The sequence below is a fragment of the Palaemon carinicauda genome, chromosome 28 (genome assembly GCF_036898095.1).
Source record: "Palaemon carinicauda isolate YSFRI2023 chromosome 28, ASM3689809v2, whole genome shotgun sequence".
NCBI classification, from domain to species: domain Eukaryota; kingdom Metazoa; phylum Arthropoda; class Malacostraca; order Decapoda; family Palaemonidae; genus Palaemon; species Palaemon carinicauda.
Window position 1 is genome coordinate 66,490,461 of NC_090752.1, and position 15,776 is coordinate 66,506,236.

The window sequence follows — 15,776 nt, forward strand, 5'->3', positions numbered from 1 at the left end:
AAGTCGCTGAGTTTGTAAACACGCAATCAAGCGCATTCTTATCAATTTAACGAAGTGCTGAATAGACAAAAAAATGTTCTTTTGATTTCTGATTATTGTTACTCGTTAAGATACAACTCTATTTCGATAATCAGGATGCGACAAGCTCAAGTGCTCCAACAGGAAAAATAGCCCTGTGAGGAGATAGGGAAACAATAGTGCGCCTAAGGGTACCTTCAAGCTAAAGAATTCTACCCAAGACAGTGGAAAACCATGACCAGAGAACAATGGTTTGATTTTAGTGTGTCCTTTTCCTAGAAGAGCTGCTTACCATGACTAAGGATTCTCTTCTTCCCTTGCAAATAGGAAAGTAGCCAATGAACATTACATCATCATCATCGTCTCCTCCTACGCCTATTAACGTAAAGGGCCTCGGTTAGATTTCGCCAGTCGTCTCTATCTTGAGGTTTTAATTCAATACTTCTCCATTCATCATCTTCTACTTCACGCTTCATAATCCTCAGCCATGTAGGCCTGGGTCCTCCGACTCTTCTAGTGCCTACTGGAGCCCAGATGAAAGTTTGGTGAACTAATCTTTCTCGGGGAGTGCGAAGAATATACCCAAACCACCTCCATCTACTCACCATGATCTCAACCACATATGGCACCTGAGTAATCTCATTTATAGTTTCATATCTGATCCTTTACTGAACAATACAGTGCGATAGTTAACCCGTTGAGTGAAGAAGACTTTTTCAGTTATCTTGGTGGTGTCAGGTGTATAAGGAAAGAGGAGTGTAAAGAATAGGCCAGACTACTCGGTGTATGTGTAGCTAAAGGAAAAATGAGCCGTAACCAGCCTCTCGCAGAAACTTCCTTTACAGAAATCCAGAACGTTTCACGAGGATCGTTTTCCGCTGTCATACCAAGTCACATGAACACAACATGACTCAAATGATTACTGGTACAGCGAATGCTCTGATTTCTTTACTAAATATCTAATGATTAAAATAACATTAAACTTGATTTACATATATTTCTATATACTACTATTTGTTTAAAAAAAAAAAGAAGTGTATTTGGAGCGCGTATGTAACGTTAATAATAATAAAATTCTCATATACATTATAATATGCTTGCGGGGATTATTTATATAGACATAAATATTATATAGAAGCAGGTAAGCACTCTAGCCGGTTGAGAGAGAGAGAGAGAGAGAGAGAGAGAGAGAGAGAGAGAGAGAGAGAGAGGAGTGATATATATATATATATATATATATATATATATATATATATATATATATATATATATGTATAATTTCAGTACGTCATTGGTGTACTCAATACAATATTAAAGGAAAGTTAGGTTAATATACATGAGTTTACATCGTTCATTTATACTGAAGAAGGGTTCACCTTTGAATAACTTACCTCATTGTATACCCTTTTTAATTCATATGTAGGTGAAATATAAACTTCATTCCTCCCCTTATAAGTAATTCCATGTAATTATTGCATGCACAGCAAATTTATAAAGGGCAGGGCAGTATTTTCTTGTAATGGGTTAAGACCCTTATGTGTAATACAGGAAAATGTCAATTGTAATCGTCTTAATCACGAATAGCCTCTGCTAGAGAGTCACTGGGTCCTTTGACTGGCCAGACAGTACTACATTGGATCCTTCTCTTTGGTTACGGTCCATTTTCCCTTTGTCTATACAAACACACACACACACACACACACACACAATAGTCTGGCCTATTCTTTACATATTCTCCTCTATCCTCATACACCTGACAACACTGAGATTACCAAACAATTCTTCTTCGCCCAAGGGGTTACTGCACTGTAATTGCTCAGTGGCCACTTTCTTCTTGGTAAGGGTAGAAGAGACTCTTTAGCTATGGTAAGCAGCTCTTTTAGGAGAAGGACACTCCAAAATCAAACCATAGTTCTCTAGTCCAGGGTAGTGCCATAGCCTCTGTACCATGGTCTTCCACTGCCTTGGGGTAGAGTTCTCTTGCTTGAAGATACACTGGGGCACATTATTCTATCTTATTTCTCTTTATTTTGTTCTGTTAAAGTTTTTAGTTATATAGGAGATATTTATTTTAATATTGTTACTGATCTTGAGATATTTTATTTCAATTGTTCATTACTTCTCTAGTAGTTTATTTACTTCTTTATTTCTTTTCCTCACTGGGCTATTTTCCCTGTTGGAGCGCTTGGACTTATAGCATCTTGCTTTTCCAACAAAGGTTGTAGATTAGCAAGTAATAATAATAATAACAACAACAACAACAATAATAATAATAATAATAATAATAATTGAATTCCTGGTTCAAAATTTTTAATTATGAGGGAAATTTATTGGGAAGTTTTATATTGTGAAAACTCGATTTTTTTTCTTTTATAGCAATGTTGAATTAATCGTTTATGCGTACTCTAATATTTCATTGATATTTGGCAATCTATCTGGATTCATCGAAGTGATAAAATATTGAGATTAGATTTGTTGAAGTTATTATGACTGTTTTGAAGTATTGGATCTTATCAATTCTATTTTTTGAAAGTATGAGGATTGTTCTTGTTTTCCAATCTCCATAAATTGTCTTGAATCAATTTTAGTATACCAGTATTATTAAAACTTGATTAAAATTCAATTCAGTTTCACTATTCATCTTCAAAGCTTTTCAAATAGAAATTGCCATAGACAATTCAAGTTGATTTTGATGAGATATTAACAGACCTTCTAAACCAATTAGGGATTCATTGCTGATGAATTTTAGCCTTGCTTCACACTAGCGGATTTTTCCCGTGCGGAAATATTTCCGCTTGTTAGGAGGCATGTCTTCACACGAGCGGATTATTTTAGTACGGAAATATTTCCGCTTGTTATGAGGCATGTCTTCACGCGACCCGATTTTTTTAGTACGGAAATTTTTCCGCTTGTTAGGAGGTATGTCCTCACACGAGCGGATTTTTTTTACGTACTGAAACATTTCGCTCATTAGGAGGCATGTCTTCATATGAGAGGATTTTACCCAAGCGGCCTTGTATTTTCTAAAAGCCGGTACACTGGAACCGTGCGGGTCAGCAGTGCACACGGCAGGTAAATCACTGCCGCTCAGTAATTTTTCCGAGCGGGCAGCTTGTAAAGTAACTCATTGATCTTCATAGATTTCTAATGGGTGCGGACACAACCGCACGGCATCAACCGCGCGGTATCAATTCGCTCATGTGAATCGAACCTAACACGGTTAGAGTATCCTCCGTCACATGAAGGTTATCAACGGGCTACACTGACATAGGCATGAATTGTTATAGAAAATTAAACGGGCATCATATATCATACACAATTAGACAAGTGTCAAATAGCATAGCCTGGTATTGAATATCTTAGCCAATTAGCCAGATATTAGATATGTCAGACAATTAGCCGGGTATCAAATATCCTAGCTAATGAGATAGGTAGCGAATATCCTAGACTCGCAGGGGTTCTCAACCTTTTTCCCGTCAAGTACCCCCTGAGATATAAGACCATTTACCAGTACCCCCCGGTAATCTGACATCGAACAAAATGGTAATTTAGTAACTAACTCAATGTACAATGGTACAACATAGTATATTATGAAATTATTCAAATTTTTATTACTTTATTGAGATGAAACATGAATATTCCAAGTATTTTACAGTGATACTACACATGCAGAAATGAAATAATATTTCCTTTATCAACCATTACTGAACTTCAGTGTGAAGGCTGTGCCTGTCTGTTACAAACAAGTTTCTCAATTCGAGGAGCAGTATTAGACAGGCACAATCGTAGGTCATGTTCCACATTAAGCCGTGATCGATGTTTGGTTTTCATGTTCAACAGCGTTGAAAATCCTTGCTCACACAGATAAGTACTAGGGAACAACAAAGAGTTCAGAACTACTTTAGATACAACAGGGTAAATCTCACTCATTTTAGCCCAGAACTTGGTTAGGGAAAGTGTTTCAAATGCATCTTTTGCAACAGAGTCGTTCACCAACTCTAAGAACTCCTCTTGCATGTTATCTGGGAGAAGGTGCACATTCACAATGAAAGGGTTTCTAATCAATTTTGATTCCAATTCACTCAATTCAGGGAAGTAAGACTGCAGCTCCATCCGCAGAGAAGCTAGATGTGATTGCACAAGTTGCATCACATCTTGTTTTCCAGTGTTTTGACTTTTATCAAGTGCCTCACCAAGGTGTTCAAACATGCTAAGATTTCCATCTTTGACCTTCCCTTCCCAAAGCTCCAGCTTCATGGTCAGTGACCTAAGTTTGTCCATGAAATCACTCACTGTGGCAAAACGGCCTTGGAGGGATAAGTTAAATGAGTTGAGGCGTAAGAATATGTCACTCAGGTAGGCCAGCTTCTGAAGCCACTGGCTGTCTGACAATTTCTTGGTGAACTCAAGTGACTTTGCCTTGTTGTCACATTTGAAGAATTCAGTGAGCTCCTCCTTTAGTGATTCTACTCTTGATACCACATTCCCCTCGACAGCCAGCGAACCTCAGTGTGAAGGAGCAACACTTCTTCATCACTTCCAAACTCTTGGCACAGAAGGGAAAACAGTCTTGTATTTAGGGCGCTTGACTTGATGGCATTTACCATGTGCACAACATCATCCAGGACTAATTTTAAATCAGGTGGGAGAGTTTTGGATGCCAGGGAATATCTATGAAGCATGCAATGAAGATGCTTGGTTTCAGGATTCACCTGATTCACTCTTCCTCGAAATCCTGATCGACGACCAAGCATTGCTGGTGCTCCGTCAGTTGTGCATGCACATACATTATTCCAAGACAGTCCTTCTTTCTCAAAAAACAATGAGACTTCATTGAAAATGTCTTCACCTCTAGTAGTCGTATTCAAGGTATGACAGAACAAAAACTCTTCCTTGAAATCTTGACCAGTGACGTATCGCACAAACACTAGGAGTTGTGCACAAGCAGCCACGTCAGTCGACTCGTCAAGCTGGATTGCAAATTTTCCTAAAGGGGCTTCCTTTAATTCAGCAATTACTTGTTGTTTGACATCCTCAGACATATCTACTATTCGTCGATGAACAGTATCATTTGAGAGAGGTACTGATGTGACCTTCTGCTCAGCATCACAACCAATAACACAACGTATTATATCTTTGCAGCAAGGAACTATCAACTTTTCTGCAATGTTGTGAGGTTTCTTTTCTTGTGCAATTCTCAGTGATACCATGTAGGATGCACGCAAACCAGCTTCATTTTGTTGCCTGAAATGTCCCGAACGATCGAAGCGTGCTCGCTTCAATCCCTCTTCCTTTTGCTTGAAGAAAGCAGCATTCTTGCTTATAAAACTTGGATGACAGCTGTTTAGATGGCGTTTGAGAAAGCTAGGCTTCATGCACTCCAGTGACAAAACTTTGTGGCATAATACACACTGTGGAAATTCAATCCCACTTTTGTTGATAGCAGTGAATCCATACTGAATGTAGCTTTCATCATACTGCCGTTTCTTCACTGATAAGGCCATAACGATATCTGGAATTGTAGAGGAGGAACTTTTTTATAACCAAAGCTATATACACGTACGAGTATACTGTGAAATGCATGTATAATATTGCCAATGATAAAAGAATATTCAATACAGAATAAAAAAAAAAAACACGAACTAACCTCATTTAAGCAAACAAAAGGCGTTGGAGACAGGAGCAACAACTACGATGTGCATCAGTATCTGTTGGCTAGCTGAGTGAGCTGACTGTCCAGTGTCCACGTAACCGTCCCCCACCCTCACTCACGTTGCTGTTTGAAATTAAACCGACACGATATGGCGCGCCCCTCCGTCACACACACACACACACACACACACTCTCTCTCTCTCTCTCTCTCTCTCTCTCTCTCTCTCTCTCTCTCTGAGCAGATGTAACTATCTAAAAAAAAATTTTTCTTCAGCCATCTAAGTACCCCTTGAAATCTGGTTTTGAACCCCTGGGGGTTCGCGAACCCCAGGTTGAGAATTCGACAAGTAGCGAATATACTAGTCGATAAGATGGGTTTAAAACTTTATAGACAATTAGACAGGTATCTGATGTCATAGACAATTAAACACGAATCAAATGTTAAAAATATTTAAAAAGGCACACTTGAAAATTAGTCGTAAAAACCGTAATAATCCTGGAATAAATGTTGCCAGGCTTTTACTGTTTTTAAAACGGATATATTGACCTTAAGGAGTGATATTACGGTCACCAACCCGTAACAGATAATAACAAAGTACGGTAAAAATTACGGTCACTTGTATTTACTGAAATACGGCTGAGAATATTATATTTTTACGGAGAATTTCCGATTATAATTACGGTTTTTTTTAACAGTGCATCAAATATCACATACAATTAGACAGATATTGTTATTTTTATCATTTGCTAATACAAGCGAAATCCGTCTTTCTTCGTGCCTTCAAGACCAGTTGCTGTGCACTGTTATATAATAAAAGAATCATCTTCAATGTCCCATTTTATCCCATGATCTAAATGACTAATCAGCGCCTTCCTAATAACGTGAATTTTTTTTTTTTTATTACCTACCTAAATTATAACACCAGCTCTATCTTCTTCATTTTTATACAGTTCTTTCTTTCACTAGTTACGGACGGATGTTTCTTCGCTTCAATTGCAAGCAATCTTATCATGTGATCATTTCCATGGGTTTTAAACATCAACTTACTGATAAATTGTTGTCATGAATTGTATCGAGGGCCTTAAACTGCAGTAGTTATTGTCTTCTAAGAGAAAAAAATCATGTTTGCAGGAGCCAAGAAAAATGTTATACAATATGGATAAGTGCATTGAATACATCGGTGAATAGCTCGTTTGAAGTCTTTATGACCGCTGATGTAAACTTGGGTCTCGACTATAAAAATCGTCAATAGATATCAAGTTATTTATAAAAAGAAAAAAAATTGCTCTTCATTTGTTTGATTTTGAAATGAATTATTCTGTTATTTTCTATATCTTAATCTTGCAAAAGTCAGTGCTGAACATAAAAGAAGAAAAACTGGAATAGAAGGTGAGCAAAATGTAATAGAAAAAGAATATTGGATTATAAATAAACATAGATAATCAATACTGCAATAATGCTAGATAGAATATGAGATACTATGTAAGAAAATAAATTGAACAATTATGTCAATAAGTAATGTAAGTTGTGTATAGAATCGAATGAACAAACATGCAAATAAAGCGAATACCTGAATAAATAAGTTAGGAATTTTATTTTGAAGTGGTGAGTGATATGTAGATTACTGCAGTCATACAAAATGTGATTGAAATATTTAAATTGTAATCAATGTTTTATATAATTTATAATGTTTTCGGTGATATCATAGTATACGATATCTGTTACAGTAAAGAATTATCTAGAAAATTAAGTATAATCTTACCAAAAAAAAAAAAAAAAAAAAAAAAAAAAAAAAAAAAAAAAAAAAAAACAGCCCTTTTGGCAATATTTATGATTTAATTAATTTATAGTTTATCAATTATTAATTTTGCAGAAGAAAGAAAAATGTCTTCTAAACAATCCATTAAGGTAATTTATTATATCCTAATGCCATTCCAATTACTTTATGAAAGGTAATCCACAAGTTAGTAAGTACCCAATACAAATTATGTAATTTGAAATACTTGATTGCTTTTCTGCAAATTATATAAATGAAAATAATGATTGCTATTTCATCAAATTGTATAAATGAAATTACGTTTTTTTTCTACTTTTGCAAATTATGTAAATTAAAATAATTGTTTGTTTCTGAAAATCATATGAATAGAAATAATTGTTTCTATTTTTGTAAATTATATAAATTAAAATACAGGATTCTATTTCTCCAATTATATCGAATGAAAATACTTGTTTCTGTTTCTAAAAAATATGTAAATGAAAATAATTATTTCTATTTCTGCAAATTGAATAAACAGAAGTAATCGTTTCTATATATATAAATTATGTAAATGAACATATTTCTTTCTATTTTTGCAAATTATATAAATGAAAATGATTGTTTCTATTTCTGCAAATTAAATTTCCCAAATTATATAAATAAAAATACTTCTGTTTACTCTTCTTAAGTCATATCATAAATAGAGTACATTATTAGATATTTACTTTATAATAGATCAGTGATTGTGTTTAGAATATCAGATTCGATTGATGTGATTTTCCATTCATTGTGTGAGTCGAAGTTAGAAAAGAGAGAGAGAGAGAGAGAGAGAGAGAGAGAGAGAGAGAGAGAGAGAGAGAGAGAGAGAGATTTGAATTTGCTTTGAGGTTTAAAAATTAAGATTAAATTGCTATAGAAGATTTATGCATTTAATAGTAGAGAGAGAGAGAGAGAGAGAGAGAGAGAGAGAGAGAGAGAGAGAGAGAGAGAGAGGAGAGAGAGAGAGAGAGATTTGAATTTGACTTGAGGTTAAAAAATTAAGATTAAATTGCTATAGAAGATTCATGCATTTAATAGGAGAGAGAGAGAGAGAGAGAGAGAGAGAGAGAGAGAGAGAGAGAGAGAGAGAGAGAGAGAGAGATTAAAACATGCAAACTGGTCAGTATAAAACCAGTACCGTCTAATTTTCAGGGGCGTTCAATTTCTCTTGACTGGGGAGCGTCTTCGTCTTTTTCTCAACCAAAGTAACTGAGTTTATTTCTGTTGCGAGCTCAGGTAATCTGATTTTCCGAAATGGCAAGGAAATATCATAAATGGAAATAAAATTTGACACAATTCTAAAGGAAACCATAATATAAAAACTACATGTACAAAGACACACCCAGGCACATTTTCTAATTCCAGATGGGATTGAGCCTTAGTCTTTTTAATTGGCAGGCGTGTTGTTATTATTATTATTATTATTATTATTATTATTATTATTATTATTATTATTATTATTATTATTATTATTATTTTTTGCTAAGCTACAACCTTAATTCGAAAAGCAGGATACTATAAGCTCAAGGGATCCAACAGGGAAAATATCCTAGCTCAGTAAATAAAGGAAACATGGGAAAATTAAATATTTCAAAAGCATTAACACTAGAATAGATATTTCTTATATAAACTATAAAAACTTGAACAAAACAAGAGGAAGGGAAATGAGATAGAATAGCGTGTCCAATTGTACCCTTAAGGAGGAGAACTCTAACCCAAGACAGTGGAAGACCATGGTACAGAAGCTATGGCAATATCAAAGACTAGAGAACAATGGTTTGATTTTGGAATGGCCTTCTCCTAGAAGAGTTGCTTACCATAGCTAAAGAGTCTCATTGTTTCTATCAGTCAAGCCGGCACAAGCACTAAAAGAAGTTGGGACCTAACGGCTAACTTGGGTTCGAGTCCCGCTCAAACTCGATAGTTCCTTTGGTCGATGCAATCTCACCATCCTTGTGAGCTAAGGATGGGGGGTTTGGGGGAGCCTATGAATCTATCTCTTGAGTCATCAGCAGCTATTGCCTGGCCTTTCTTGGTTCTAACTTAGGTAGAGAGGGGCCTTGGGCGCTGATCATTGGTACAGTATATATGGTCAGTCTCGAGGGCATTGTCCTTCTTGCTAGGGCAATGTCACTGTCCCTTTCCTTTGCCATTCATGAACGGTTTTTTAAACCTTTAAACTAGACAATAGTGGTTTACCTAGAAAAGGAGATAAGATATTATTCAATCAAAACTTTAAGATTAGTAACTCCCCATCAAATTGTAATGATTATTTTTCTTATAGGCAAGAGGTTAATGTAATTTCCTAGATGTAATTTCACTGTCATAATCATAAAATAATTTGAAAAACATCGCTTCTTCCCTATAGATTTCAATAATCAGCTCTGAAATTTTTTTTTATAAACTATCACAGAAGTATTTATTGATTATTATTATTATTATTATTATTATTATTATTATTATTATTATTATTATTATTATTATTATTATTACTTGCTAAGCTACAACCCTAGTTGTAAAAGCAAGATGCTATAAGCCCAGGGGCCCAAACAGGGAAATAGCCCAGTGAGGAAAGGAATCTAGGAAAAATAATATATCTTAAGAACAAATGACATTTAGATAAATATTTCCTATATAAACTATGACAACTTTAACAAAACAAGAGGAAGAGAAACAAGAGAGAAAGAAAAGTGTGCCCGATTGTACCCTCAAGCAAGAGAACTCTAACCCAAGACAGTGGAAGACCATGGTACAGATGCTGTTCCAATGGAGTTAGTTCTATGAAATCGTCGATGAATAAATATTTCAGAGACGTCATTGTAATTTCGTATGAATAACTTGATTAATTACCAAACCATTCTTCGCTCAACGGATTAACTACTGCACTCTAATTCTTCGGTGGCCACTTTTCTCTTGGTAAGAGTAGAAGAGACTAGTTATGGTGAGTAGTCCTTCTAGGAGGACACTTAATAATCAAACCATTGTTTTCTAGTCTTAGGTAGAGCCATAGCCTCTGTGCCATGTCCTTCCACTATTTGGCGTTAGAGTTCTTTTCCATTTGTTTGTTTTTTTATTTTTTCAAGTTTAAATAGTTTATATATGAAAGATTTAGTTCAATGTTGCTGTTCTTATAATATTTAATTTTAAGTGTCCATTACTTCTCATTTAGTTTATTCATTTCGTTATATCCTTCCCTCACTGGGCTATTATTCCCTGCTGGAGCCCTTGGGCTTATAGCATCCTGCTTTTAAAATTATGGTTGTAGGATTCATAATAATAATAATAATAATAATAATAATAATAATGAAAGGAGAATTGCCGAGTATTTCCTTTTGATAAAACTGCCTGATGATATTATAAATGTCACGAATATTTTCAAATTAGGATTTGTTTTTAATATGATTCATTTTCAACTGGTAATCGCAATTGTATACATTTTGTCAAACCCGCAGGACTAGAAGAATGGAATTTGGCATTTTAATGGATCATGTAAGGGTCTTTAACCCATTACCAGTAATTACTCTATTACCCTTCATGGATATGCTGTGTCCTAGATAATTGCTTGCACTCATTTTTAGCAAGGGGTCGCGCTGGTATTATCTCCCACATGATTTTGAAATTTGTATTTTAGGATATTTGTAAACTAAGGTTGATGACATTACTTCTACAAAGAACAGGCTTCTTAAAAGATTTCAAATTTTTTTTTATAGATATTATATGTCTATTTAAATGGTAAAACATCTCTCTCTCTCTCTCTCTCTCTCTCTCTCTCTCTCTCTCTCTAGTGTGTGTGTGTTTTAGTGTTGTTGTTGTTGTTGTTTTAAAAAGCCCTTACTCATTCTTCTCCCCTGTAATGAAAACCAATGTACATAAATATATATATATAGATAAAGTATCATACTTTGTTAGTAAATCAAATGATGAAATATTCAGTTGTTAAATAATTCATTCCATTCATGTTAAGAATAGGATGAGTGAAAAGGATTCAGCGAGGAATATTATCATCTACAGTTTCTACGAGACTAGCATGCACAGTAGTGCCATCTAGTGCTGATCTTTGTTATTATAGAGTTTAAGTCACAGTGAAGAGAGAAAATATTCAAAATAATGAAGCTTGCGTGTAAATAATGGTTAGTATCACAATGAAGTGAAAAAAAAATATTCAAATCATTGAAGCTGTGATGTAAATAAATGATTAATCGTCACCACCTAAGCAAGGGACCAGGGTGGGCCAGAAATGTCTGTTCTTGAAGATAATTTCAAAAGGTATTTGATGAAAAGAATGTACAGGAGAATGCTCTTCAGTAGGTATTCAACAAGTGTATTGTTAAAGTCATCGATCTATAATATAAAATTCAAATTAAACAACTGGAATAACTTAAATGCAGATTTCCTGACTTTAGAAAGACGGAACACTGGAAAGAGAGAGAGAGAGAGAGAGAGAGAGAGAGAGAGAGAGAGAGAGAGAGAGATCAAATGAAAATTGATAAATCCATCGAGAGCGGATTATGCCAGATGCAAACAGAGTTGGTAAAATAGATGGAGATAGAAACGCCAGAGATTATTCATTTATTCAACTCAAAAATTGAAAGTAAAATATCATTGCTGCCAACAATGTAAATTGGTTGACAGGAAATAGGAAGGGCGTGGTTCTAAGATTAATGGAAAATAGGATTGGACTATTTTCTGGGTAAAAAGTGTTCTAGCAGATAGTAAAAGTAATATGGATGAGAAACTACATACAGCCAGGAAAAGTGTACTTTAGTTTCTCTTCTGACTATTTTTTAAGAAAGAAAGATCGTCTATTATATGAGTTTGAGGTGGTCAAAGGATAACCATCAAACTAGTATGAATGCAAAAGTTTATGTCGTTCCGTGGCATTCCCTTCAACAGCTTTATTTTAAAGCTTTCTAAAGCCTTTTAAAGCTTTTTTAATGCAAAGCCCACGAATTTCTCCCACCCGGTCCCTGCTTAAGTGTACACTCGGCCAAACTTTTCTATCTTGTTTCTCTTTCTCTTGTTATTTTGAAGTTTTATTTATTTTAGTGTTATTATTGTTCTTAAATTTCTCTTGTAGTTTATTTCCTTATTTCCTTCCTCACTGGGCTATTTTCCCTGTTGGAGCCTTGGGCTTATTGCATCCTACTTTTCCAACTAGTGTTGTAGCCTATCAATTAATAATAATAATAATAATAATAATAATAATAATAATAATAAAGAAGCTATGAGAATAAAAGATATTAATTCAAGTAGAAAATGAGTAAATTCACGCACGCTGCCCTCACCTCTAGATTCATGAGATGGCGAATGCAATGTCAATGCTAAAACTTGTGAAATCTCTTGACATTTGAGAAGCTGAAATATTCTGCAACTTACTGTTACTAAAGAGACAACTTCCTTTAAACCCCCTGGTGAGGAAGGTGATATCAACAGATCTTATGAGGATATTTAATACCTAAACAGTAATATCTATAAACAAGGTCTATATGAGCTAATGTACAGGGTGTCCCAAAATAATGTATAGACTCTTTGGATTGTTACAACTTGTTTAATTTATTGATATTAACGTGGAAAACAGATTTTTTTTTTTAAATATTCTCAAATTGTCCTATGTATCCTTACTTTTTCACTGTGCATTGTTTCTATTCTGTGAATCTGTTTTCCACGTTAATATCAATAAATTGAAACAAGTTGTAACAATCCAAAGAGTGCATACGTTCTTTTGGAACACCCTGTATTTTATCAATCATGTGTTTCCCATATTGAAAATTTTACGTAATTTCCACGATTTCTTTTTCATGAGGTGGAGCTGATGAAAATATTCATATATTTGCATACCTCAGATATGCAAATTTCGTGGGCTGATGTATGTGCTTTATATATTCATTGATATATTTACGTATGTGAATATATTTCCCAATGGAAGTATCTTAGTGAGTGATATTTTCTAATTCATTTAATCTACCCTTAATAATCCCTGTGGATTTTATACGTTCTCGTAGTTCTATGAATGATTTCAATTGCAACTTGTCTTACGAACCATGAATCCAATTTGTTAATTTCAACCAGAAATTCTCAAGCAATATATTTAATAAGAAAACCAGTCTAATAAGCTGGAATATTATTATTATTATTATTATTATTATTATTATTATTATTATTAGCTAAGCTACAACCCTAATTGGAAGGGCAGGATGCAATAAGCCCAAGGGTTCCAGCAGTGAAAAATAGCTCAGTGAGGAAAGAAAACAAGGATATAAATGAAATACATGAGAAGTAATGAACAATTCAAAATAAAACTTTATGGAAACAGTAACAGAAGTTAGCATATTGCCGATTTCTTTTGCTGAGTAACCTGATGACCTCGTATGAAGTCAAGTTACTTGATGACCTTGTTTGAAGCTGAGTGACCTAATGACGTTGTATGAAGCTAAGTGACCTAATGACCTTGTTTGAAGCTGAGTGACCTAATGACCTTGTTTGAAGCTGAGTGACCTAATGACGTTGTATGAAGCTAAGTGACCTAATGACCTTGTTTGAAGCTGAGTTACCTAATGACCTTGTTAGAAGCTGAGTGACCTGATGAACTTCTTTGAAATTGAGTGGTCCTACGACCTTATTTGAAGCTGAGTGACCTTACGATCTTATTTGAAGCTGAGTGACCTAACGACCTTGTTTGAAGCTGAGTGACCCAAGGACCTTGTTTGAAGCTGCGTGACCTAATGACGTTGTTTCAAAGTATTCTGAAGAAGATAGAGTTGAAAGCGAATATGAATACCTGAATGATTCCCACTTTTTTTTCCAATAGATTTCCAGTTACATAAAATTGCCACTCGGTTTTAAGATATGAATTTGATATTTCTATTTGTTTGTCTTTCATTCCTTTTCCTGAGTCATTGGTCGTCATCCTGTTATATCACTTATGCCATTTATCTTCTCTGAGATAAAGGCCTGGTTTTCATCATACTCTTCCTCTCTTTTGAACTATTGCTGCAGTTGGGCAATGATGAAAATACTTCTTACACGAATGCATGATTCTTAAAGCTGTTCAAATCTCTCTCTCTCTCTCTCTCTCTCTCTCTCTCTCTCTCTCTCTCTCTCCTATTAAATGCACGAATCTTCCATAGCATTTTCATCTTATTTTTCTAACCTCAAGTCAAATTCTAATTCTCTCTCTCTCTCTCTCTCTCTCTCTCTCTCTCTCTCTCTCTCTCTCCTTATTAAATGCACGAATCTTCCATAGCAATTTCATCTTATTTTTTAACCTCAAGTCAATTTCAATTCTCTCTCTCTCTCTCTCTCTCTCTCCTCTCTCTCTCTCTCTCTCTCTCTCTCTTAAACTTTAAACTCCCACAACAACCATTACTTATGTTTTTCCTCTTCCAAACTAATGCTTGAAATCATACCATCTCCTGGAATAGTAAACAAAACATTATTAACATAAGAAAATTCTCAAACATTGGTGTGGCCTTGCAACTTTAAAGGTATAATAACCTCCCCTGACCTTTGAACAATAATAATGACTAACTATATACAGTATTTTTCGTTGCAGCCTTTGTAGATAATAAGATATATTTTCCACTGGCTGACTGAGCGGGAATACATAGGCGATGATCCTTCGACCAACTCGAGTTAATAATTGTACACCAAATGATTTAGTGGGCGGAGATATCTCAGTTTTTATCCAGGACTTGAATAGAATAATGGTTCTGCATTCATTAATAAACGATGCATTTAATTCCAACCAAGGTTTACCTTTAATGGTTATAAAATCAAAGGATTTGAGCAACGTCATGGGATTTCGATAAACTCTTTGAACGATGGGATAAAATTGTCGTAAAGTTCGTAACTCGAGCGAAGCTTATTCAAGATTTTACACGACTTTATGAAGATTATAGTGTTTCATTTCATGTATAGATCGTCCTTGAATACATTTTAGCTTTTCATTGACATAAAAGAATGAATAGTGTGATATCATCATACGCATATATTACATACAATAGAATAAACTTTTGGACTCACAAAAGAAACAACAGACTATTGTCTGGCGTTAGGGTCATTACTCTCTCTCTCTCTCTCTCTCCTCTCTCTCTCTCCTCTCTCTCTCTCTCTCTCTCTCTCTCTCAAATAAGTCCAGATCTCTCTTCCATCTCATCACCATCATTTCCTCGTTATTCAAGGCCACCTCAGGTCTAGAAAAAGTGAACGTCTCTAATGTATCATTTGACGTCCAAAGAGATAATGATTTTGTCTTTCCTCACTCGTCCTGTCATCCTTAAATCTTCACCTCGTAATTCTTAAACTGAAGAC

At 34.8% G+C, this 15,776-nt stretch overlaps 2 protein-coding genes across 2 annotated transcripts in view; both read right to left on the bottom strand.

Moving 5' to 3' along the window:
• Window positions 1-3,729: 3,729 nt before the first annotated feature.
• On the bottom strand, window positions 3,730-4,275 carry LOC137621871 (zinc finger BED domain-containing protein 5-like). The gene has a single exon (XM_068352377.1). The coding sequence runs from the start codon at window positions 4,273-4,275 to the stop codon at window positions 3,730-3,732; it is 546 nt and encodes a 181-aa protein (XP_068208478.1).
• Window positions 4,276-4,484: 209 nt separating this feature from the next.
• Window positions 4,485-15,776, bottom strand: part of LOC137621872 (protein FAM200C-like) — a 17,276-nt gene continuing 5,984 nt past the window's right edge. Inside the window, exon 2 of the mRNA XM_068352378.1 lies at window positions 4,485-5,530. Within this exon, the coding sequence (XP_068208479.1) occupies window positions 4,485-5,530 (1,046 nt within the window). The remainder of the gene's footprint in view (window positions 5,531-15,776) is intronic.